The 21,906-nt window shown below is 41.9% G+C and overlaps 1 protein-coding gene across 1 annotated transcript in view; it reads left to right on the top strand.

Moving 5' to 3' along the window:
• Nucleotides 1-21,906, top strand: part of LOC126259816 (nibrin) — a 157,809-nt gene that overhangs the window by 31,160 nt on the left and 104,743 nt on the right. The window contains exon 4 of the mRNA XM_049956854.1: nucleotides 18,119-18,278. Coding sequence (XP_049812811.1) covers nucleotides 18,119-18,278 — 160 coding nt within the window. The remainder of the gene's footprint in view (nucleotides 1-18,118; nucleotides 18,279-21,906) is intronic.

Below are 21,906 nucleotides of genomic sequence, written 5' to 3'. Positions count from 1 at the left end.
GTTTAAACTCAGAAGAGTGTTCCTCGAGCCACTTTGTAGCAACTCTGGACGTGTGGGGTGTCTCATTGTGCTGCTGGAATTCCCAAGTCCGTCTGAATGCATAATTGACATGAATGGATGCAAGTGATCAGACAGGATGCCCATGTACATGTCACCTGTCAGAGTCATATTTAGACTTATTAGGAGTCCGATATGACTCCAAATGCACATGCCCCACACCATTATAGAACCTCTAGAGCTTGAATAGTCCCCTGCTGACGTGCAGGGTCCATGAATTCATGAGTTTGTCTCTACCCATACACATCCACTCGATACATTTTGAAACGAAGACTCATCCGACCAGGCAATGTGTTTCCAGTCATCAACAGTCCAATGTCAGTGTTGATGGACCCAGGCAAGGTGTAAAGCTTTGTGTCATACAGTCATCAAGGGTACAGAAGCCCATATCAATGATGTTTCGTTGAATGGTTTGCACGTTGACATTTGTTGATGGCCCAGCATTGAAATCTGCAGCAATTTGCTGAAGAGTTGCATTTCTGTCACATTGAATGATACTCTTCAGTTGCCATTGATCCCATTCTTGCAGGATCTCTTTCCTGTCACAGCGATGTTGGAGATTTCATGTTTTACCGGATTCCTGATATTCATGGTACACTCGTGAAATGGTTGTACAGGAAAAATCCCCACTTCATCACTACCTCAGAGATGCTGTGTCCCATGGCTCATGCGCCGACCATAACACCACGTTCAAACTCACTTAAATCTTGATAACCTGTCATTGTAGCAGCAATAACCGATCTAACAGCTGCGCCAGACACTTGTTGTCTTATAAAGGCGTTGCTGACTGCAGTGCTGTGTTCTGCCTGTTTACATATCTCTGTATTTGAATATGCCTGTTTAGATATATCTGTATTTGAATATGCCTGTTTATATATCTCTGTATTTGAATATGCATGCCTATACCAGTTACTTTGGTGTTTCAGTGTATATATTACCTGCAATCTGTGTTTGGTACATATACGACATTTACTGATAATATAATGTCAAACATGAGTGAGTATCAGCCACCCTGAAATATGAGGTGTGTTTTTTAAGTAAGTACCATTTTGAAATTAAAAAAAGACGTGCTAAGATATCTCAATAATTTTATTTTTACATGAAAGCCTGTACCTTAATCTACTCACTGATGCCATTACAGTCTGATTCTTCCTTGTTTACGTTGTGTACTGAGTGTTTAAGATGCCTCCGATAATCGTGAGTCCCACTGACTGTGAAGTATGGGCTGTATAAGATTTCTTAGTGCTAAAGGCCTAAAATCGATCAATATTCATTGTGAGATCTGTGCAGTTTATGGAGAAAACATTATGAGTAATGGAATGGTAAGAAAGTGGGTGAGAGCATTTAAAGATGGTTGCACAAATCTGCATGATGAACAACAGAGTGGGCGTCCTTCGGTCGTTAATGAAAGTTTGGTGCAGGAAGTGGACAATAAGGTGAGAGAAAACAGACGCTTTACGATTTCCTCCTTGCGCAATGACTTTCTTAACGTTTCTCATAGTGTTTTGTATGGCATTGTGACCGAGCACTTGAATTACCGAAAATTGTGCGTACGTTGGGTACTGAAAATGTTGACGGACATGCACGAAACCAAATGTTTAGACAGTGCATTGACTTTCCTTGAGCGGTATCACAATGACAGTGATGATTTCTTAAGCCAAATTGTTATGGGCGATGAAACATGGGTGGCCTACGTCACACCAGAATCAAAGCAACAGTCCATAGAAGTTGAGCAAGGGCATCGTTTTGCTGCAAGACAATGTCCGTCTGAATGTGGCGAATCCGACCAAAGATCTCATCACATCTTTTCAATGGGAAACTCTAGATCATCCTCCGTACAGCCCCGATCTTGCGCCCAGTGACTACCATCTGTTCCTGCACTTGAAGAAACACCTAGGCAGTCAGCGTCTTCAAGACGATGATTAAGTCAAAACAGTGGTGATGCAGTGTTTAACAAGTCAGGTGGCAGACTTCTATGAGGAGGGTATTCAAAAACTGGTACAAAGTTATGACAAGTGCCTCAATATTGACGGAAATTATGTAGAAAAGTAGATTAAGGCACAGGCTTTCATGTAAAAATAAAATTATTGAGATATCTTAGCACGTCTTTTTTTAATTTCAAAACGGTACTTACTCAAAAAGCACACCTCGTAATTTGGTACAGGCTACCTACTGATTGGTGCTTATAACTTTCATATAGGTACATTATTTCATACAGTTTTAACAACAATTTTGATTTAGTACCATTATTTCCAATGGAAATAAAATGTTTTATAAACAAGAAAATCACATGCATGTTTGGAAATATTATGAAGCTACAACAACCATATATGACCTTGTGCCTGACAGCCATTCAAGCACGTATTAAATGCTTAAAGAAAGAATAAGGCAAGGGCCATAAGTGCCAAATAAAACATTTTTGTTACTTAATGAATTAGTTACTTGCATTTTCCATGGCCCATAGTTGTGATTTTTGCCAGGATATGGAAAGTTGCTGTTTACAATTGTAATATACGAGGGTTGCCCAGAAAGTAGTGCACCACATTTTTTTCTTCAACAGTTCTTTGTGTAAGATAATGAGAATTACACACACAAAAGAATGGTGTTTTTCTACACACCCATTTTTTTCCACATAATTTCCACTCCATTCTGCGACATTCCTTCAGTGCAAAACAAGGGCGTGTATGCTTTGTCAGTACCAGTCTCTGTTGTGGTGGCAGACTGTGTGAATCACCTCCTCATCGTCCTCAAAATGTCTTCCACAAATGGCACCCTTTAATGGTAAATGACATCAGCCCATTGCAACATGTCAGGTGTGACAGCTGTGAATGGTCTCCCTGACTGCTGCAAATTGTGGAGCTCCGCCAAACAACCTTCTGATGACCCACCCTCTGTGCCCATCAACTGACTGCACTTCTGTCAGCAGAAGATGCTCCATAGACTTTGCTGAAGTGTTTGTGAATATTTCCCACAGTTTCTTTCTCGACAGGGAGAAATTCAATTCTCTACAACTTCTGTTGAAAACTTTGTGCAATTGTCTGGAATTTAAAAAATCAAATTGGGCTAAGTAGTTAATAAATTAAACATTTTCTGAAATTACTTCTTTGCTTCTCTTGATGGTCTGGAAAACTACTGCAGATACACATCTGGGACATGTTTTATTAGATTCACCAGACCAATAACAACAAAATAAATGGAATCATGCTTTACTTTAACCTCGTACAGCATTGTGATGGCTTCGTATTAGCAAAGTTGCTAAATTTCAAACAAAATCTTTTATTAGCTGTAACTCCACAACTAAACATTTGCAGATCTATGTTTATATGAACTTTTTTCTTTAGTTTTAGTTGCAGAATAACACATTAAAATATTTGCCTATCACCCTATATTTGTCCAGTATCCTGCCAATGAACCAAAGTCTGCCACCTGTCTTTCTTATAACTGACCCTATGTGATCATTCCATTTCATATCACAACAAATTGTTACTCCCAGTTATTGGCAAGATTCTGTTGTGTCCAGTTGTAACTCATCAATGTAATAATAGAATATTACATTTCAGTGTTTTGTTAAGTGCATAGTACTACATCTCTTGAACATTTAAAGCAAGATGCACGAGTCATTGTACTAGTTTGAAATCTTACCAATATCTGATTTGATTTTTGTGCACCTTTTCAGATAGTACTTAATTATAGATGCGTGCATCATCTGCAAAAAATGTGAGGCTTCTATTGATATTGTCAGCCAGGCCATTTATATATATAACACTCGATAATAATTCAGGATATACAGTCCGACATCATAAGCAGAAGATGAAGATATAGAGAGAGTACATGAGGGTATTGAATGGGCAACTCAGTTTGTAAAGGGAGATTATAAGCTGGTAATCATGGGAGATTGGAACAGTGTAATAAGGGAAGAAACTGAAAACTGTGTTATGGGAGAATATGGACTCGGCAGTAAGAAATGAGAGAAAGGTGAAAAAATAATTAACTTCTGTAATAAATTTCAGCTAGTAGTAGTGAATACACTATCCAAAAAAGGAAGTATACTTGGAAAAGGCATGGAGACACGGGGAAATACCAGCAGGATTACAACATGGTGAGATAGAGATTGGGAAATCAGGTAGTGGATTGTAAGACATACGAAGGCCACAGTTTAGTAATGACGAACAGTAGGCTGAAGTTGCGGACAGTTGTCAGGAAAAATAAACATGGCAAGAAGTGAGATACTGAAATACTGATGAATGACAATATGTGTTTGATGTTCTTGCAGGCTGTAGATGTTGTGATAAGGAGTATTGTAATAAACAGTTAAATTGAAGAGGAGTGGTCATTTCTAAAGACGCCGATCACAGAATTTTGATGGACAGTTGTGGGTACAGGAAAGGTGACAGCGAAGAAAAATTGAATAACAGCAGGTCCGGTTTAAGGTCCAAGCAACACAAGCTGCCACTGGAGCACCAGAGGCACCTCAGCTGTAAGACTTCTGTGCATGGCATTTCACAATTAGTAGTAGCCAGCTGAACTGCCAAGCTGAGAGGGGCACCATGGGTGTCCAAGTGCAAGATTTGTATTCACTGTGTATCACAGTTAGAAGCAAAAACCTACATATGTGAAAGGGTTCAGGGGAATAGGTTGGAAAGGGGATCATTAAATTATAGCTCACATGTGTCCAAAAATGTTCTCAAACCGGCACTAGGTAACAGAAGAAATACTTCAACTGATTGACAAAAGAATAGAGTACAAAAGTGCTCAGAAAAAAGACAGGAATACAGCAAATTAAGAGGAAGTGCAGGAAAGCTAAAGTGAAATAGCTGCCAAAAAATGTGAAACAATTGCAAAAGAAATAGCTGTTGGAAGGACATATTCAGCATATAGAAAAGTCAGAACCAGCTTAGATGAAATTAAATTAAAAGTGCCAACATTGAAAGTTCAGGAGGAATTGCAATGTTAAACATAGAGGAGAGAACAATAGGTGGCAGGAATACATTGAAGGTCTGTATGATGGGGAGTAACTGTCTGCTGATGTGATGGAAGAAGGAATGGTAGTTGATTTGGAAGACGTTGGGGATCCAGTTATTAGGGTCAGAGTTTAAAATAGCTTTGAAAGGCTTGATACCAAATTAGGCAGAAGACATAGAGAATATTCCTTCTTAATTTCTAGAATCATTGGAGAAAATAGTAACCAAATGGGTATTCGAGCTGATGTGTAAAATCTATGAGACTGGATATCATCAGAGTTTCAGAAAAATATGAGTGACACAATTCCAAAGCTGGTAAAGGAAAATAAGTGCAAGAATTATTACTAGTTGGCTTAACGGCTCATGCATCCAAGTTCTAGATGAGAGTAATATACAGAAGCATGGAAAAGAAAGTTGAGTATTTCCCAGGTGGTGATCAGTTTGGCTGTAGGGAAGGTAAAGGCACCAGGGAAACAATTATAATTTTGTATTTGATAATGAAACTAAGAGAAGAAAAATCAAGATACCTCCATAAGATTTGTTAACCTAGAATGAGTGTTTAAACTATAGGGAAAATGGATAATATACTGTATGTATAAAAACCAAGAAGAAACAGTAAGAATGGAAGATTAAGAATGAAGTGCTCGAATTAAAAAGGGTATAAGATAGGAATGCAGTCTTTCTCCTCTACTGCTCAACCCATACATCGAAGAAGCAATAACAAATAGGTTCAAGAATCAGATTAAAATTCAGGAATAAAGAATATCAAGGATACGATTTGCTTATGACATTGCTATCCTCAACAAAAACAAGGAATAATTGTAGTATGTAGTGAATGGAATGAACAGTCGATTGAGCATAGAATTTGGATTGATAGTAAACTAAGGAGAGAAAAGTATTGAGGAATAACAGAATGAGAAGAGCTGTTGTGGCATTTATGCCCCATGCCAACACACATTTTATTAGATTTCATCATGCAGTATAGAAAGGCTTATGCTGCTATATGCCAGCAAGCAATTAGGACTCATAGAAATCCCTCCTTCCCATAAAACAACAGATGGGCACAGAGCATTAACAAGGAGAGGCGAGCAGGATCCTTGTCATACTGGAGCATATGGAGGACACTGCAAAGCTTGGTGGCAAATATTAATATTACCTATTTAAATGTTTGTATACGACTCCAACTAGACTGCCTTCATTATTCGCACTGACATCTACTTAACCATGATTTCAGTAGCTCTGAAATCAAGCTCACATTTTAATTAGAATTTTATTTAAGATTGTCAGTCATTGGATAACTAAACTGGGGTCAAGCAGTTCTAAGCGCTTCAGTTTGGAACCGCGCGACCGCTACAGTCACAGGTTCGAATCCTGCCTCAGGCATGAATGTGTGTGATGTCCTTAGGTTAGTTAGGTTTAAGTAGTTCTAAGTTTTAGCGGACTGATGACCTCAGATGTTAAGTCCCATAGTGCTCAGAGCCATTTGAACCACTTAACTAAACTGGCCCATCAGGAACTCACCCTGTGCTGGCTGGCACAGAACACTGTGCTAGCTTACTAGACAATCTTTGAGTTGTGTTCATGCTGACATGTACTTACTGTGAGGGAAATTTTTTATATCGTTCAACTATTAGTCAGCTTTGGGAAATGTTTACTAGGCACTCTGGTACTAATATTTGGAGAGGCAGAATGCATATGCAGTGAACTGAATATGTTTTTGCATAAAAGTGATTAAGTGAGTTAAAAGTGTCACAGTAAATGTTTATATACGAATTCATGAGTGTACAATATCAGACATGTTATTAAATTCATGTGGAAATATTTTATGAACTTGAAATTGTGCTTGATATGTGATGACTAGAATCTGTGAGCTTAGATTCAAGTATTACCATTATACTGGTTCTAAAGATTGTTTGCCCCCTAGACTTTTCTATTAACAATAAAAGTGGCATCCCATTATTTCGGGACTTTCATTAAAGTAATGTTGAGATTTTCTAATGTGCCACTCCATTGTTTAGAGTCAACTGTATGCTTGTATGGAGCCAAGACTTTTGGATTAGAGAAAGACCATTTGAGGCATCAAGACAGCTTTACAAGATGTGAGGTAAGCAAACCTCTTAATGGTGATTTAGGAAACCTGCAGGTGTGCTGGATCTTCCCTTTATGAGTTGGTCAGTGTAGCCATCCACATGCAATACTTCACGAGGAACAATTTGTGCTGTTAGCATGTCTGACACCATAATGTGTCACAGTAGGAGCACTCCTTAACTCACCCTAATTAATAAATTAATTGGGAGTGGGTAAGAACCACTATACTGTGAGGCACCACTTCCTTAAAATATACTATAATTAATTAGAAGCTTGCCATCAAAATTGGAGACCACAAAGTAAATCAAATGATGGGAATGTGCACTTTGGAAGCAAAGCATTGCATAATAGGCAAAGCAACAAGGACATAAAATGCGGACTAGCAGAAACAAATAAGGCATTCGTGGCCAAGAGAAGTCTACTAATTTCAAAAATTGGCCTTAATTTGAGGAAAAAATTTCTGAGGGTATATATCTGGAGTACAAGATTGTGCGGAAGGAAATAATGGACTATCGGAAAACTATGAAAGATGAGAACCCAAGCATTGGTGCTATAGAAGGGTGTTGAAAATTAGGTAGACTGATAAGAAAGGAGAACTTTCTCCACCAAATTGGCAAGGAAATAATGAAAAGTAATGCCTCCCCCTTCTTTAATTGAGTTTGGATGGGAATATTTTAATAAATCAAATGCAGAAATAATCCTTAGAATGTGATCTTTGAGTACCAATATTCACTTTTCCACATAATCACCTGCCTATTGGATGCATTTCTGCCAACAATGAACAAGTTTTCTGAAGCTGTCATGGAAAAAGTCGACACTTTTTCTGCAACCACAGTCTCACAGTTCACTCAACATCTTCATCAGAAGCATAATGATGTCCCTGCAGATGGTCTTTCATTATCGGGAACCAATGGAAGTCAGACTGTGGTAAATCTAGACTGTATGGAGGATGCCATACGGTGGTGAGATTCAGTCTCTGAAGTTCTGCTGTGGTGGCACGTGAAGTGTGTGGTTTGGCATTGTCATGCTGCAGGAAAACATTTCCCTTTCCCACCCTTGTTAGCTGTTGTTTCAGAGTTCGCAGCATTGTGATGCAATGCTCTGAATTTATTGTTATTCCATGATCAAGAAAAACAACTTGGATAACACCCTCTATGTCCCAGAACTCTGTGGGCATAATTTTTCCAGCTGAGGGCTGCATCTTGAATTTCTTTTTCTGGGGCGAGTCTTTGTCTCGATATCCCATAGACTGATGTTTCGTCTCCGGGTTGTGATGGTGTACCCACGTTTCATCTCCTGTCACAATTGAATGGAGAAAGGCGTCACCTTCATTCTCGTAACACGAGAGGAGTTTCTGGCAAATTTCAAGTCTGTGCGCTTTCATCTCGGCAGTCAGCATCCGGGGTACTCATCTTGCACAGATCTTCAGATAGCCAAGCAAAGCAATAATGTGACCCACTCGTTCTTGTGAAATGCCTATTGTGTTTGCAGTTTCTCTCTGAGTGATACGATGATTGTCCTGAATCAATCTAACATTTTGCTTGTGGAACTCAGTAGTTGCTGTCACAGGACATCCAACTCTTTGTTTGTCACACAGGTAAGATACTCCCACCTCAACATCTTTAAACTTACTTGGCCAATGACGCACAGGACTCACATCAACACAATCACCATAAATTTCCATCATTCTCTGATGAATCTCCTTTGGGGTGACACCTTCTGCTGTCAAGAATTCAGTGACTGCACGTTGCTTAAATCGCATTGACCGACTGTCTGTGCAGGGTTCCATAGTTTACACTGTAACAATACAACTGTTCAATGCTAAGGCTTCCCGCCAACTGGAGCTGTTGAGAAGAGGCTACGGAACAAGCCAGTACCTGCCACATACCAATGTTGCCAACTGTTGAAAAGTTGCAAAGGTGGAGGCATTACTTTTCAGTGAACCCTTGTATATGGAAGACATTGACAAGAAAAAGGGACAGGATGATAAAGGCTTTTGTTAAGACAATCAGAATTAACTTCCATGGTACTTTAGGGACCTGTAGAAGATGAAAGTGTAGGGGAAGACAGAGATTGGAATATATATTCAACAAATAATTGACGATGTTGGGTGTAAGTGCTGCTCTGTGATGAAGAGGTCGCCACAGGAGAGGAAGTTGTGGCGAGTCACGTCAAACCAGCCAGAGTACTGATGATGACTGCTCCAGTTCTGGTGCCCACCTGCAGGGTCTTCACTTCACTTTTTTTCTTTCTATCATCCCTTCACGATTCTGTTTGACGCCCTCATCCCTTTCTGCTGCTCGGTGACTTTAATACACGTCTGGGGCTCTTGCAGAACCTGTCCGAGAGGTGCCCTCTTGGCTGACCTTCTCAATCAACTCAAGCTTATCTGCCTTAACACTGGAGCATCCGCTTTCCTTTCAGAGTCCTTGCTCACATTTCCCATTTGGACCTCTCGTTCTGCACTGCCCCGCGTACCCATTGTCTCAAGTGGTCCATCCTCTCTGACACGTACTCTAGCAACCATTTCCTGTGTGCCATCCATTTGCTGACTTGTACCCAACTTATGTGTAAACCCAAGTGACAGCTTTCTAAGGCTGACTGGAGGCTTTAGTTCTCCCTGACGATCTTTGCCTAGCAACATTTTCCTCAGATGTGATGACCAGGTAGAATACCTTACAAACATTATCCTTACTGCCGCAGAAGATTTCATTCCTCGTACTTCATCTTTACCGCACCATGCCCCAGTCCTTTGGTGGACTGAGGTGTGCCGCAATGCAATTCGCCCATGGAGATGTGCTTTCTGCATTTTTAACCATCACCCTAGGATTGCGAACTGTACTCGCTATAAACAGTTGCATGTGCAGTGTCATTGCATTCTTTGGGAAAGCAAAAAAGCTAGCTGGATTTCACTCACCAGTTCTTTTAACAGTTCCACTCCCTCTTCTGTCATGTGGGCCAACCTCTGGCGGCTCTCTGGTACCAAGTCCATTCCCAAATTTCCAGCCTGACTGTAGTGGATGATGTCATTGTGGACCCCATTGCTATCTGCAACACCTTAGACCACTATTTTGTGGAGATTTCAACTCCTACCCTTTATTACCCTGCCTTCCTCCATCAGAAACGAATGGAAGAGGGTCAGGTGTTACCCATCTCCTCTCAGAATAGTGAATGCTGCAATGCTGCCATGTACTATGAGAGAGCTAGATCATGCTCTCACTTCATCCTGATCATCTGCCCCAGGGCCAGACTATGTTCACATTCAGATGTTGCAGCACCTGTCTCTTGTGAACAAGCACTTTCTCCTTTGTGCTTACAATCGCATCTGGGCAGATGCCATGTTTCTCAGATGCTGGCATGAAGCTACTGTCAAACTCATACCTAAGCCTGATAAGAACAAAAACCTTCCTTCTAGTTAGTGCCCCATTTCTCTCACCAGCTGCATTTGCAAGGTGATGGAACATATGATTCATGCCCATCTGGTATTGTGGCTGGAGGCTCACAATTTACTAACCACTGCACAAGGTGGATTCCGAGCTCACCATTCTGCAGGTGACGATCTCATCACTTTGTCAACCCATATCACGAATGGTTTTCTGTGGAAATACCAGACTGTGGCTGCGTTTTTTGATTTTCAGAAAGCCTTTCCTTCAGGAATTTTTAAAAGACAAGAGTTTTCAGGGGCTATGTGAGTTCTGAATGCCAGACACATTTACCCAGGAAAATGGGGTGCCTCACGACTCCGTCTTGAGCATCGTCCTCTTTGCTATAGGCATTAACCCTATTAGGCATGTCTCCCACCAGGCATCTCCGGCTCCCTTTTTTGCCAGTGATTTTGTGATCTATTGCAGTTCTCCATGCATTTGTCTCCTTGAGTGGCATCTTCAGCACTGTCTGTATCATCCTTACTGAACATCAACAATGACTTTCGCTTTTCCACTGATAAAACGAATTTCTGTTGGCACAATGGAGCCTCTTGCTCTTCCATTTGCTGAAACTATGAGATTCCTAGGGCTCCTGCTTGATAGAAAACTTTCTTGGCCCTCCCATGTGTCTTCCCTGGCCGCCCGCCACACAGTCCCCCAGTTTCCTGCATGTCCTAAGCAGTACTTCCTTGGTAGCGGACCGGACCACCTTCCTCTATTTGTGCTGATCCCTTATCCGTTCAAAACTAGACTATAGGTGTTTCTGCACGTCCGTCCATCTTAAGCCTTCGAAGTAAAATCCACCATTGTGGAATCTGTTGGGCCACTGGTGCCTTTTACACTAGCCCAGTTGAGAGTCTATGTGCAGAAGCTGCCAAACTATAGCTTGTGCAGGATATGGTGGCCGATGCACAGTTACCAGTTTTCGTCCAAAGCGCTGGGCGAGCTCAATCGTTTGTTCAGAATGGGAGGCTGATACATGTTTTCCACCTTTCATCCAGTCAGCAGTGACAGAATCAAGGCACGCACTCTGCAGTCTTTCTCAAATGACTTTACAGAAACTATTCGGTAAAAAAAAAAATTCAGTTTTGCTTTACTTATAGCTTTACATGCCAGGTTCATTATTATGTGCCCATAATTTCATTAATGATCATAGTTATTGTGATTTTGTGAAAGTAAGACACTGTATGAAACTCAGAAAAGTGTGCAATTAAAATGAGAGGTCACTATGATTTTGTTTTCGGTGCATATTACATAATATGTTGTCGGTTGTGAAATTTAACTAACATATTGAATTTTTCTAAAAACAAAGATGATGTGACTTACCGAACGAAAGTGCTGGCAGGTCGATAGACACACAAACAAACACAAACATACACACGAAATTCAAGCTTTCGCAACAAACGGTTGCTTCATCAGGAAAGAGGGAGGGAGAGGGAAAGACGAAAGGATGTGGGTTTTAAGGGAGAGGGTAAGGAGTCATTCCAATCCCGGGAACGGAAAGACTTACCTTAGGGGGAAAAAAGGACAGGTACACTCGCACACACACACACATATCCATCCGCACATACACAGACACAAGCAGACATTTGTAAAGGCAAAGAGTTTGGGCAGAGATGTCAGTCGAGGCAGAAGTATAGAGGCAAAGATGTTGTTGAAAGACAGGTGAGGTATGAGCGGCGGCAAATTGAAATTAGCGGAGATTGAGGCCTGGCGGATAACGAGAAGAGAGGATATACTGAAGGGCAAGTTCCCATCTCCGGAGTTCTGACAGGTTGGTGTTAGTGGGAAGTATCCAGATAACCCGGACGGTGTAACACTGTGCCAAGATGTGCTGGCCGTGCACCAAGGCATGTTTAGCCACAGGGTGATCCTCATTACCAACAAACACTGTCTGCCTGTGTCCATTCATGCGAATGGACAGTTTGTTGCTGGTCATTCCCACATAGAAAGCTTCACTGTTTAGGCAGGTCAGTTGGTAAATCACGTGGGTGCTTTCACACGTGGCTCTGCCTTTGATCATGTACACCTTCTGGGTTACAGGACTGGAGTAGGTGGTGGTGGGAGGGTGCATGGGACAGGTTTTACACCGGGGTCAGTTACAAGGGTAGGAGCCAGAGGGTAGGGAAGGTGGTTTGGGGATTTCATAGGGATGAACTAAGAGGTTACGAAGGTTAGGTGGACGGCGGAAAGACACTCTCGGTCGAGTGGGGAGGATTTCATGAAGGATGGTGTCATAAAATCCTTTGTACTAAACAACATCTCTTAAACCAATATGGAAGGTGTATAAGATAGCTGGTGCATATCCAGGATGTCCCAGGAGGAATGGTCAATATTCAGGGACAAGACAGGAACAATCCTTCGAAGCAAAAAACTTCATATGGACATATTACATGTTCCAAATGGTTTCCAAAGCAGAACACATTTAATATGCATCATTATTTATGTTATGTACTATTCAGTACCTTGTCAGACTTACACATGTACAACAGTTAGTAAACATTACCACATGCATTTTACAAAGCATCAATTAAAAGATACATATTTTTAACACATTCAACTGTAAGCATTATCATATACATCACATTACAGCTGTTGTACAGTTCACAATAAATGTTGGAATATCCCACATTCAGCTTCAGTGAGTTTGTCCACTCTCGAGAGAACATGTTGTGCTGGTTGCCTGAGTTCCTTTGCACATTCCCTAATGAGAGCAGCAGTGTCCATGATGTGGCCAGGTAGTTCACCCTACATATTCACCTCAGACTTTATTAACCCCATGAATAAAAATCTAAAGGCTTAAAGTACAGTGATCTTGGTGGCCAGTTCATTTCACTATCATGACTAATCCAGCGATTAGGGTAAATGTGGTTGAGATGTGTTCCCTCACACATCTGGTAAAATGTGGAGAGGATCCTTTATGCTGAATGTAGATCGCAGTCTTCGTGGCCGAAGGAATGTCCACAAGGTGTTCAACAGACTAATTTTCCAAAAAATGCAAGTAATTCTGTCATGATTAAGACATGTCACTAGTCCAAAAGCACCTGTACATTAAGTGTATTCTATCTCAGAATAGTACATATGTCCATATAAAGCTTTTGGCTTCAAATGAGCATTCCTGCCATATCCCTGAATACTGACCATTCCTCCTGGGGCAAGCTGTAGATTAATGTTAATGAGTAAAAGGATATAAGCAGCAACTGTTTCTTCCCTTTCATACTTAATCCATGACTATTCTTGGAAGAATCTGTCAAACTGTCTGTAGGAAGTTAATAGATCTTTACATAAAACTGCCAGAAAACATCAGTGTAAATCATAATAGTCTTCAAAAAGTACAAGAGTACAACTCAAAAAATGGGACAGATGTAGCTAAGTGTGTAAGTGACAATGAACGTATGGTTGAAGTAGTTGATAGCCTAGACTGAAGTAGGTTCTAGACTCATTCCGTTGTTGCTACTTGCCCTTGTCAAGCTATAGTGCCAGGAGAGAGAGAGAGAGAGAGAGAGAGAGAGAGAGAGAGAGAGAGAGAGAAGGGGGGGGGGGGGGAGAGAGAGAAAACAAGGTCAGCTACAAACCATTATTTTCAGTGTTGTGTCTGCCACTCGGTTTCTTCTCTGTTCACTGAGTAGTGAGTAAACATTTGTAGTTTCTTCATTTTCCTTGTCAGTTCTACACTTGCATCATTACTTTCAAAAAATTGAAAACTCAGGATGGAATGTAACAATATTATGAAAAGGAAAATTGCCACTCACCATATAGCGGAGATTCTGAGTCCCAGATTGGCACAAGAAAAAGATTGTCAGAAATATAGCTTTCGGCCTGTAAGGCCTTCATCATAAATAGACCACACACACACACACACACACACACACACACACACACACACACACGTATGCAAATGCAACTTACACACACATGATTGCAGTCTCAGGCAACTGTAGCCACAGTGCGAGCAACAGCACCAGTGCATGATGGGAGTGGCGACTGGGTTGGGGTAAAGAGAAGGCTGGGGCAGGGAGGGGTAGGGATAGTAGGGTGGAGTGGTGGACAGTGCAGTGCTACTAGGGAACGCACAGGGACGAGGTAGAGAGAGGGTAGGGCAGCTTTTTGCAGTCAGGAGGTTAGACAGAGGGCAGGGGAGAGGTGGGACTGTGGAGGGAGGGAGGGAGCAGAAAAAAAGAGAAGTAAAAAGACCGGGTGCAATGGTGGAATGAGGGCAGTATAGTGCTGGAAAGGAAACACGGAAGCTGGTTGGTTGAGGACTATGACTAACGGAGGTTGACGCCAGAAAGGTTATGGTAACATAGGATACATTGCAGGGAAAGTTCCCACATGTGCAATTCAGAAAAGCTGGTTTTGGTGAGAAGGATCCACATGAAACAGGTGGTGAAGCAGTCATTGAAGTGAAGAATGTCATGTTTGGCAGTGTGCTCAGGAATCAGGTGGTCTACTTGTTTCTTGGCCACAGTTTGTCGATGGCCATTCATGTGGACACACAGCTTGTTGGTTGTCATTTCCACATAGAATGCAGCACAGTGGCTGCAGCTTAGCTTGTAGATCACATGGCTGGTTTCACAGGTAGCCCTGCCTTTGATGGGATAGACGATGTTTGTGACTGGACTTGAGTAGGTAATGGTGGGAGGATGTAGGACGCAGGTCTCGCAACTAGGTCTTTTACAGTGGTATGAGCTATGAGGTAAGGGGTTGGGAGAAGGGGGTGTGTCAGGATGAACGAGTATATTGTGTAGGATCAGTGGACTGCAGAATACCACTGTGGGAGAGGTGGGAAGGACAGTGGGCAGGACATTTCTCATTTCAGGGCATAACAAGAGATAGTTGAAAACCTGGCGGAGTATGTAATTCAGTTGCTCCAGTCCTGGGAGGTACTGAGTTATGAGAGGAATTCTCCTCTGTGGCCAGACGGTGGGACTTTGGGAGGTGGTGGGAGACTGGAAAAATAAGGCACGGGAGACTTGTTTTTCTTCAAGGTTACTTCACCTGGTCCTACTCAACCGTACCACCCAGGACTGGAGCAACTGAATTACATTCTCTGCTAGGGTTTCGACTACCTCTTGTCATGCCCTGAAATGAGAAATGTCCTGCCCACTATCCTTCCCACCCCACCCACGGTAGTACTCTGGTGTCCACCAAGCATACACAATATACTCTTCCATCCCTACACAACCCCTGCTTCCAATCCTTTACCTCATGGCTCATACCCCTGTAATAGACCTAGATGTGAGACCTGTCCCATACATCCTCCTGCCATCAACTACTCCTGCCCAATCACAAACATCACCTATCCCTTCAAAGGCAGGGCTACCTGTGACACCAGTCGTGTGATCTACAAACCAAGTTAAACCACTGTGCTGCATTCTATGTGGGCATGACAACCAACAAGCTGTGTCCACATGGATGGCCACCAACAAACTGTGGCCAAGAAACAAGTGGACCACCCGGTTGCTGAGCATGCTGCCAAACATGACATCCTTCATTTCAATTACTGCTTCACAGCCTGTTGCATATGGATCCTTCCATGAACGCCAGCTTTTCTGAATTGTGCAGGTGGGAACTTTCCCTGCAGTATACCCTACCTTCCCATAAGCTTTCTGGCCTCAACCTTCGTTAGTCATTGTCCTCATCCATCCTGCCTCCCTGTTCCCATTCCAGCACTATACAGCCCTGATTCCACCATTGCACCCAGTCTTTTTACTTCTCTCCTTTTCCGCTACCCCCCCCCCCTCCTTCCACCTCTCCCCTGCCCTTTGTCTAACCTCCCGACTGCACATAACTGCCGTACATTCTCTCTGCCACATCCCTGAGCGCTCCCCAGCAGCACTGCACTGTCCACCACTCCACCACCCCAGCCTCCTCCTTAGTCCCACCCAGACGCCACTCCCATCATGCACTGGTGCTGCTGCTTGCAGTGTGGCCACAGTTGCCTGAGACTGCAGTCATGAGTGTGTGAGTTGCATTTGCTTGTGTGTGTGTGTGTGTGTGTGTGTGTGGTCTATTTTTGATGAAGGCCTTATGGGCCAAAAGCTACATTTGTGACAATCTGTCTGTTATGACTACCTGCAACTCAGCATCTCCGCCATATGGTGAGTGGCAACTTTCCTTTTCATAATACTGTTACATCAGTACTTTCATCTGTGCCACTGCTTTTCCTGTCTGTTTGTCCTTTACGGCACTATATATTTCCCAGACATATTGGGGCACACATTTGAATTGAAAAATGTTTTCAGCCATCTGTGTTTGATGTACTGATATTGAAGATTTCTTCAGTCAGTTTCTGAATTAAGTAAAGTACGAGGGTGAGTCAAATGAAAACCTTAAATTTGCAATAACAAATCAAAATTTTGTGCCATTATCCTGTAAGTTGGTAAGCGTGCTACAAACAGCGTGCAGAATGGCCTATAGGGGGCAGCATAGTGCAGATGCACACATACCGTCGCAGTATCAGTATAAAGATGGCCACCCCACTTGTGCCTTGCACCAGGGAAGAACAGCGTTCTGTTATTCAGTTTTTGTGTTGTGAAGGTGTGAAACCTATTGAAATTCATCGACGAATTAAGGTTCAGTACGGTGATGCATGTTTGTCACAGCAGCAAGTCTACAAGTGGAGTAGGAAGTTCGCAAATGGTGTGACTTCAGTGGAAGATGCTCCTCGTCCAGGTCAAGCACAATGAGTTGTGACTCCACAGAACATTTCAGCAGTTGAAGCCATAGTGAAGGAAAACCACCGGGTGACACTGAATGACATTGCAGCATGTTTACAGATTAGTTATGGGTCAGCACACCTCATTGTGCATGATGTGCTCCAGTTTCACAAAGTGTCTGCAAGATGGGTGCCACAGCAGCTGACTCCTGAAATGAGAGAATGACATGTTGATGCTTCTGAAGAACTACTTCGGCGCTTTGAACAAGAAGGTGAAGGCTTCCTTGCAAGAATCGTTACTGGGGACGAAACCTGGGTTCACTTCCACCAACCGGAAACGAAGAGAGCAAGCAAGGAATGGCGCCATTCCTCATCACCAAAACCAAAGAAGTTTCGAACAAAACCATCAGCAGGGAAGGTTATATTGACTCTCTTTTGGGATGAAAAAGGCGTCATTTTCGAGCATTACATATCTAGAGGGACCACTGTCACCAGTGCATCATATGCAGATCTCCTAAAAAATCATCTGCGACCTGCAACTAAATCAAAGCACCGTGGATTGCTGTCAGCAGGTGTCCTTTTGCAACATGACAATGCAAGGCCCCACACAGCCCGTACAACAGTTGCAACAATCACAGACCTGCATTTTGAGTGTCTTCCTCATCCACCATACTCACCAGACCTTGCCCCAAGTGATTACCCAAAGAATTTTTTTCTAAAGGAAATTATGCACTTTGTAAGCGCTGGAGGACTTGCATTAAGCATGGGGGAGATTATGTTGAAAAGTGATACAGCACAATAAATAATATTTAAAAAAATGTTTAAGGTTTTCATTTGACTCACCCTCACCAAAAAATATTTGTTTGAAAATTTGTCATTCACATTACATTAACAATATAACTGAGTTATTGATGTTATTTGATCTCCAGGTTGGAATATAAACCCCTGGTTGTGTCACTCTCTACCCTGTCATCAGAAGAGAAGAGGAATGTCAAAGCTGTGATATCGAAATTGGGAGGTCATGTAGTTGATACCTGGTCTTCAGCATGCACACACCTCACAATGTGCAGTATCACTTTGACAATTAAGGTAATGTATCAAAAGCCATTACTAAAACTACCGTGTGTTAGTTTTCACAAATATGCAGCCAACCGCTGCTTATCTGTATTGTTTCTCACTTTAGACAATCCGTATTTTGCAACACTATATCTCAGTGCTTGGCAGGAAAGGAAAATTCTCACAGCATTCCTTGAAGTATGCATGCTTCATGAATGGTGCCAAGTGTTAGCATTTCTCATCTAGTCCCAACTGGGTTAAGGTTTGTTGAAATCAAGTTTTATGAGCTGGAGGCTAGCGTGAGTGATTCAACATTACTATAGTAATTTTCACCTACAGCTTCACCTTCATACAATTATGTCACATATTGCAGTCATCTCCTCTACCCTTTCTCTGTCTATCTCCTGCCTCTCTCTGTATCCATCTCCTCTGTCCCCTCCCAATATCAATCACCTCCCCTCTATATGCCCATCCCCTCCTTCCACCTCTCTCTGTCCATCTCCTATGTCAGCCTGTTTGACAGCCACTTCCACCCAAATGAGAGGTGGTGCTTACCCCCATAGTACTCTCTTCCGGACAGTAAGTGGTATGTGTACCAAGTTTGGTTAAAATCAATCCAGTGTTTTAGGAGGAAATGTGGAACATGCAGTAGAACCCCTGTTTAACGTTTTTCTAGGGACCAGAATTTTTTTAACCTTAAAATGGGGGTTTACCTTAAATCGAGGTTTTGATAGAAAGCAAACCTTTTCCAGAACTCTTTGCCTGTATTGACATGAATTGCACCAACACACATAATTTACACAATAACAACAATAAAACAAGGAGATACCTACCCTACACACTATACTGTAATTACAACATTTTTTGTAGCACTAATACAGTAGTCAAAGATCGTAGTTACCCAGCACATTACAAAATTAAAACATCCACAAAATACTTACACAATTACAGTAATATAATAAATTGAGTTACTTTTCCTATATACAACACATATTTACACAACTTTCACAGTGCCTCATTTTTTAAAATACCTGAAATAAAAAATGGTAGTCTGCTTTTTAGCACTGTTGGATTTTAGGATCAAAATGTCCATTTCCAATTGATTTACTCTGTCTATAACAGGTTTTTCCACTTTAAATGCTGTGACAAATCTCCAGACAATGTCTGTGCTGGCAATAGCTTCACTGAATGACGATGTTTGCATTTGTTCATCCCTAACATCTTCGTCTTCTTCGATATCTTCATAATTCTGCTTTACTTCATCTTTGCAGATTTCCTCAACATCTCGGATGCATGTAGTGATGGCATCATCATCACAAGCCACAAATTCATCAATAGTGATGGGTAAATTGCACCCAGTCACGCATGTCCAGTATTGCTTCATCACCGTCGTTGTTGTGAGTGCTCATTTCATTAAATCCAGCCTTACGAAAGCAATTTCAGATGGTTTCCATAGTTACCATTTTCCAAGCTCCTGTGAGTATGTGCATTGCTTGCAGGATGTTCAATTTAAGCACTTCATTCTTATCAATAAAGGCAAGTTCCTTAAGGACAAGAGCTTTTCGATAATTGCTTTTCGGGCTATGAATAATCCCTATATCCATGGACTGGAGTCTGCTAGCGCACTTTGCAGGAAAGAAATGCACTTTCCCATTCCGCAGAAATCCTAAGTCTGTTGGATGAGCAGGACACTTGTCCATAAAGAGAACAACCTTCCTGTTTCTAGCACCCATTCGTGCATCAAAAGCTTGCAAGAACTTTTTGAACAAGTCCGCAGTCAACCAAGAACTTTTGTTGCTATCGTACTTACATGGCAGTGTAGCACTGTTCTTAAAGCAACGTGGTTTGTGGAACTTTCCAGTTACTATGGGATCCAGCTTGTCACTGCCATCTGCATTGCTGCATAAGAGAACAGTAATTCTCTGCTTGCTCATGGCATGCTTCTCCTTTAACACTTAAGGTTTTAGAGGGCATGAGTTGGTAAAACCGGCCTGTTTCATCCAATTTGCACACATCCCTAGATCCAAAACCTTCCAAGAGGGGTGGCAGCACCTCTTCTTTCGCCTGTTTCATCCACTTTGCACACATCCCTAGATCCAAAACCTTCCAAGAGGGGTGGCAGCACCTCTTCTTTCCAGTGTTCAACACTTTCATCACTAACTGCAGCACTCTCTCCACATACTGCCCTGCAAGTTATCCCATAGCGTTTTTTGAACCTATCCAGCTTACCATTCGAAGCTTTGAATTCTGTTAGCCCATTTTTATCAATGCCCCATTGATTGGTAAATTTTCGGCACGTGCTTCATTGAACCACTCCATTAGCTTCGATTCCATTTCTTTGTATGGCGACTTTTTAACATTTTTTCTCTGCTTTGCTTTTGAACCACACTGTGTTTCTTGATCCAGAATCTTCTCCTTATTCTTCAGTATTCCTGATAATGAAGACTATGCAAGTCCCAGGTGTCGAGCCATTTCACTTACGGGCACATTTGCGTTTCTCTCCATTTCACGAATCAAGTTCACTTTCTCCGCGACAGATAGATTTTTTCTTTTTGCTGCCGTAGTCAACTTCACTACAACAATGAGCAAACTGATATACAGCTGGATTCTCCATGCAATACACAATAATACATGAACTGGTGCAAACTTACGTAAACTGAAGCTATACTGTAATGCTGCTATGAACGTACAGACTCAGGCAGAGCTCGGCCACGTGCAAGCATGCAAAGCGGCTTGAGTGTTAGCACGCTGTACATTGTTAGTCTTCGGCTGCGGTCGGCTTAAGTTCGAGCTTGCTCTTGCATGTAGTGAGGAATTGATATGGAAGATGATTGATCGTATCCAATATACTGCAAATGCTGGAGTTCATAGGTTCTTAAAGCCCATATTACTTGATGCTTGCATCTGGAGGCAAAGCCTATGGAAGTTCTGAAAAATCCCGCTAGAAGCCGCCGCAAGTACTGTAGTTACCATATTGACCTGATTGCAAGCTGACCTCAAAGGCAAGCCACACCCCAAAAATGAGACTCGGGGAAATAAATAAATAAATTTTACCCCGATTTCAAGCCCCACTTAAAAGTGAAAGATATGGCTCATCATATGATGGATAGAATATTAAGTGGATCTACCTCTCAGGGATTTGGGACACAAAATTACAATTACATCCCAAAACAATGACAACAGTGAAAATTCACGATATCTATTGAAATACAGTATTCTGGATCTACACGCATGTGAGCTGTCAGCAGTGATGTCGCAGCCAAGCTCGCTGCACTGCATACTGGAACACAGTCGTGATTTTTCATGTTTTATTATTAATGCTAGCGACTCCTTGTCCCTACTTTCGTACAAAGCATCGTCCTCTGTACCATCAAGTGCATTAGAAATACAGTATTTTTTAAATGCGTGACAAACAGTTTCACTTGGGAGACGTTTCCAAGCTTGACTAATGCACACGCACACCTGAGACAAGCTTGCACACTTAACGTGTCCTTTAGGCATTAATTGCCTATCTTCTTTTATTAGGCACTCTGTATACATATTTTTCTGATTGACCATAAAAGGTTTGTTTAAACAAACATCTAATGGATGCAGAATGGACGTCATCCATTCCGGAATTACAACTAAGTTCTTTTTACCCTCTGCTAATTTTTTTTTTCAC

This window comes from Schistocerca nitens, chromosome 5 (assembly GCF_023898315.1).
Source record: "Schistocerca nitens isolate TAMUIC-IGC-003100 chromosome 5, iqSchNite1.1, whole genome shotgun sequence".
NCBI lineage: Eukaryota > Metazoa > Arthropoda > Insecta > Orthoptera > Acrididae > Schistocerca > Schistocerca nitens.
The sequence above is the reverse complement of the archived record's forward strand: the minus strand, read 5'-3'. Positions and strand labels throughout refer to the sequence as shown.